Raw genomic sequence first — 5,280 nt, 5'->3', positions numbered from 1 at the left:
TTTTAATCCGTCTCGTTAATAAGAAAATCATATTAGGGTTGACCCAATTTTTACATACTTCACATTACTTTCATGCATATTTGGATATATTGCTCAATTGTTTATTTATTTTTTTAAAATATATTTTTGGTCCTTATATTTTAAAATTTGTTCAATTTTAGTCCATGTATATTTAGGAAATCGTAAATGTAGTCCCTCGAAGTTATTTTTTTTATCAAAATTGATCAAATAATTATAATAACTTTCATACAAAGAAACACAATATATGTGAATATGTTTTCAAAATTTATAGTGTAAATGCTAATAGAAAATAAAAGTGGTGAAAAAAATCTACGATAAACTAGTAGTAAAGATTAAATTTAAGATTTATTAAAAGTAAAGAGAATAAAATTGAACATTTAAAAGTATAGGAAATAAAATTGAAAAACTCCAATGTATAGGGACGAAAATGAGATTTCTAATTTTTTTTTTTTTTTTTTACTTCATATACATGTATAAAACTTCGAAGATAATTTTGATTGACAACTAATTGATCTCAAAACATTTAGGCCTTATTTTGGTAACCATTTCGTTTTTTGTTTTTTATTTTTGAAAAATAAGCCTATTTTCTCCCTATATTTTACAATGTTTTGCATCTTTATTAAGTATAATTGTTGAATTCTTAATCAAATTTCAAGCAAATTTTTAAAAGCTACTATTTTTAGTTTTCAAATTTTGGTTTAGTTTTTTAAAACCATTAGTAGAACGTAGATAACAAAGTAAGAAATTTGGAGGTGGTAGTAGTGTTTATAAGCTTAATTTTAAAAGACAAAATGATTATCAAAAGCAACCTTAATGTAAGTTTCGAATTTGAACATCATTATTTCTCATATTTAATATTAGTTGTTTTTTTCTTTTCATGTTAGTGATGCATAATCAAATGATTAGCCTAACAAAATACTCTAATTTCATGATTTAAACAAATTATACAATATGATATAGTTACACCAAAAATATTTTTGGTAAATCATACATAACGGGCATATACTTGCATATAGTGGGCATATATACTTTTGGGATATGTTAAATAATTTCTTTAAAGCAAAATGCTTGTATGGTGGAGTGGAAGGTCACAAAAGTACACATTATTCTTAGATACTAATATCATATGTAGATTGTATGATGTTGTAGTGGTTGTAATGTCCAATTATAAGTATTAAATAATACTAATCATTATTATTATTATCATTTTTCTTTTGTCTTCTTCAAATTTTCTTTTCTTATTAGTTTTACGAATACGTGGTAAGAAGATTCAAACCTCTAATATTTTAGTCAAACATATATTTTTTATCTTTGAAAACTAATTCATGTTGGTATCTTGTTTCAAACCAAACATATCAATTAACAATGTACGAATATGTTTGTATATGTAGATATTGCATATTTATACAATGCATAATAGTTTACGTATTATGTCACGTTTACCGGTGAAACCTAATCCATCAATAGTAATCTAAAAAATGGACTTTAGTTGATTGCATTAATTGTTGTTTACCTGTATTCCGTAATCGTAATTAACTGTGCAACCCACCTCCAAATTGTAATCAAAACGCACAATTTGATCGAAGAATGAAGAGTGATCGATCTGATTGTATTTTAAAATTACGTGGGACCCATTACTTTTACTGTTATCGTTATCACTACCGTTACCATTACAAATATTATTACTGTAACAGTATGAGAATAATGCATTTGTCACATTTATTGTTACCTTTACCATTATCGTTAGGGGTCAAACGATGACAGTAGTAGTAACAGTAAATGTGACATATTCGTAATATTCTAAATAAACACGATCAAAAGTAATCGAATTGCCTTTGTGACTGAGTCTATTACAATAGATCTATCAATATAATCTCATTGCAATTACACCCATCTTTATTATGAATTGGTAAAAGTATATTTTTTTCGATCTTGTTACATTACAACAATCCTTCAAACACAAACAAGTTCGACCACCAAACCAACCAAAGACAATAAGCAAACAACATTTATTGAGACAACATTGGTTTTTTTCTTCTCCCATACTTGAACTCCAGTTTATATACAATTAATTGGCACTTGGGTTGAACGAAGCAAAAGCAAGAATCTCCTCATTGTGCTGAAAAGCAGTCATTTCCTTGTCTTGTAAACTGACCAAAGCTTCAATTCCACCGCCATTTTTAGCATCCAACATCATTACAGTATTTTTCATCTTAAACGCCGCCATAGTAACCCAACCCGCCGCTCCCCACCCAAAATCCACTTCATAAATTGGAAAATTGCACCCACTGCTAAATCTATAAATCAATTGATTATTCCCATTTTTGCTCAAAATTTCTCTCGATTCATTTAAACGTTTTTTTATCAAATCATGCCATTCTTTTGTTCTGTATTTTTTGGCGTATTTGTTGCAAAATTCTCCCATTTCTTTTCTCATTATACCCACCAGCTCGTGTAGCTCTATTACTTCTGTTTCTCCGGCCACACCCACGGGGAAGAATGACACTAAACTTCCGACTAAACTTTCCGGCAGCGGCGGCGCCACCCTTTTACGTAAATTTAGTGTTTGTAATAATAGTGTAGGGTGGTTTTGGGAATTTCGCGTTGCTGCAATGATGGCTTTGTAGATTAATGCTGACACAACTTCAACTCGAGATGGATTCTCCATCTTCTCTGAAACCCTGTTTTTGAGGGATTCAATCTTTGAACCTTCGAACAAGAACCTGTTTAGGAACACGAATACATGATTATACAATTTAATTTAGGTTTAAATAAAGTTAAATTATAAATTTAGTTTATGAACAATGATTTCTCTATTTTGATTGACTTTTATCCATTTAAATTTCTTAGTTCTTCAAAATATTTATTTTAATTCTTTTCCGTTAGTGTTAAATTCAAGATTTTGTGTTTATTTAGTCTCATTACAAAAGTATATAATGTTTTTTTAATTTTTAATTTTATGCTTGATAGATCCTAAAATTAAAAACTGAGAAGTAATTAGAGATTTTTTAAAGTTGGATGCCTATAACAAATATCTCTTTGCTATTATTTTTTAGAAACAAAATACAAAATACAAATTTTTTTAAACCTCAAACTTCAACTAATAATCATTTGGTTTTGTTGAAAACTACATTTATTTTCTTACCACTTCTTTGCTATTTCATATTTCCTAGTTAACATCTTATTTCTTGTTTAAATTTCAAAAACAAAAAGACAAATTTTTAAATATATAATGATTTTAAATGGTAAAACTGTTGAAAATATTTTAAATATAGTAAAATTTCACTATCTATTAGTGATAGACCGTAATAGACATCTATCAGTGGGTGATAGATCGCGATATATATGTATCAAACATCTATCGGACACTGATAAATGTCTATCACAGTTTATCATAGATTGATAGTAATATTTTGTTATATTTAAAAATAAGTTGATTCTTTTTTTTTTTTTAATTTAAAAAACATTTTTCAATACTACTTTTTTAAAGTTTCAAATTTTGGTCTGATTTTTTTTTAAAAGTCTATAAAGTAGATAATAAAATAAGGAAATCAATATATGGAAATTATGTTTTTAAACTTAGTTTTCAAAAAATCAAATGATTATAAATTATGTCTTTTTTCTTTTCTTTTTAATTAAATGATGTTAGTTTGACAGAATTACCTTTTGCACGTGAAATTTCCTTCTTCAATCACGGCACCGGACATGGCGGGTAAGTCGCCATGAGGGAACAAATCCGCGGAATAAAAAAGCGGGTTTACAATTTCTTCACCAAAACCGCCGTTTCGAGTAATCACAGCCCAATCTTGTACGAACTTCACCAACGTCGCCAAATCCCCAAGCTTGTGAGACAGCAGCACTCCAATGCTCAATCCTCCACATTCAAACAACGTTATTTGAACCTTCAACAAAGCTCCCACTTTTGACTCTTTCCATTGCAACCCATCAACAAACAACATCTCAACAATCTCACTCCTAGGCTTTTCCAAAATCTCCGACACCGTCACGCCCTCGACTTGAGCCTCCACAAAACTCACTCCCTCGTCGTTACTGTCGACCGAGACATTGTCTTTGATCCTACCCGCAAAAGGGTAGTACCTATCAAGAATATGAATAAAACAACTCAATTTTCTTTTAGCCTTGAACAATATATATATATATGAAAATATATATGAAAATAATTTAGGTGCATCTCGTGCTGCAATTATCTTTATACATCTCACCAAATTATCTAACCATAATTTATCACGTGAAAGAATTTTTTTACTTCTTTGTTTCTTGATGGAAGATGCAACCAAGTGGTTATCTACCAAACAAGATATTTTTAGGGTAAAGACTTTCTTACTATTCACCTAGGACACTATTAGGGTTAATAGTTTCCTGCTATTTGCTTCTAAATTTTATAGAAACAAGATAGAGGAACACATGAACTAGGAGAGAGACAAATCATGAGAACCAAACAAAATCTTATACCCCAATCAAGATATTATAAGAGTAAAAACCTTTTTCTACTATCTATCATATAAGTTTTCTAGAATCAAGTTTGAGGAACGCTGTGAATTAGAAGAGAGATAAATTATGGAAAAAAAAAATGAAAAGTAGTCCAATTAGTAGGAAAGTAAATTATAATCTTAAAAAAACTATTAACTTAATAACTTAAGCTTTTGAGTATACTAGTAATATATAATGATACCGAGACAAAGTCATAGAAAGAGATCGTCGGAGTAATTTGGATCTATCGACATCGTGACCGTTGATACCCAAATCGGGACCGTGGCGGGAGAAGAAGAACACGAGAGGCACGAACATGTGGGGGGCGAGCTGATCAAAGAGGGAGAGGGTATGAATGTTGAGATTCGGAGGAGTTGGAGAATAAGGTTTAATGGTTTCACTTGAAACAATTTGAAGCTGTTGCATCCCCATAGTCGCCATTGATATCCCTCCTTTACCACACAATATGATTCTTTTTATGATAGTTCTTGACCACTTTATAATGTCGATCGGCTGAATAACAAAACAAATAAACAAACAAAATGGTTTGAAATGAAATTATAATTAAGGATGTTGATATTGCGTTAGACATGACAACAGAGGGTGTGTGGGGGACCAAACTAGACCCTTGTGGTGTCTACCACCCTATTTTCATTAATTTATTTCATTCAAACACATTAGCTTATAATTTATTCATAGCCAAAATATATATTTTACCACTTAATGCTTTTTTATTATTATGATTAGTTTATTTAAGAATTTTTTTTA

At 29.8% G+C, this 5,280-nt stretch overlaps 1 protein-coding gene across 1 annotated transcript; it reads right to left on the bottom strand.

The window, feature by feature from the left end:
• Positions 1-1,916: 1,916 nt before the first annotated feature.
• On the bottom strand, positions 1,917-4,982 carry LOC120076501 (stemmadenine O-acetyltransferase-like). Its single transcript, XM_039030347.1, has 3 exons — positions 4,715-4,982; positions 3,685-4,119; positions 1,917-2,744 (listed from the first exon to the last, which is right to left on the bottom strand). The coding sequence occupies exons 1-3, from the start codon at positions 4,951-4,953 to the stop codon at positions 2,090-2,092; spliced, it is 1,329 nt and encodes a 442-aa protein (XP_038886275.1). The 5' UTR covers positions 4,954-4,982; the 3' UTR covers positions 1,917-2,089.
• Between the last annotated feature and the right edge of the window lie 298 nt (positions 4,983-5,280).

The sequence above is a fragment of the Benincasa hispida genome, chromosome 4 (assembly GCF_009727055.1).
Source record: "Benincasa hispida cultivar B227 chromosome 4, ASM972705v1, whole genome shotgun sequence".
Taxonomy (NCBI): domain Eukaryota; kingdom Viridiplantae; phylum Streptophyta; class Magnoliopsida; order Cucurbitales; family Cucurbitaceae; genus Benincasa; species Benincasa hispida.
This window is presented reverse-complemented; position numbering and strand designations above follow the sequence as displayed.

Excerpts from the sequence above, each read along its gene's own strand:
- LOC120076501 (XM_039030347.1), bottom strand. The coding sequence starts at position 4,953 with ATGGCGACTATGGGGATGCAACAGCTTCAAATTGTTTCAAGTGAAACC. Across the intron at positions 4,120-4,714 it reads CTTTCTATGACTTTGTCTCG|GTACTACCCTTTTGCGGGTA; the intron begins GTATCATTATAT and ends TATTCTTGATAG. Across the intron at positions 2,745-3,684 it reads GGAAATTTCACGTGCAAAAG|GTTCTTGTTCGAAGGTTCAA; the intron begins GTAATTCTGTCA and ends GTTCCTAAACAG.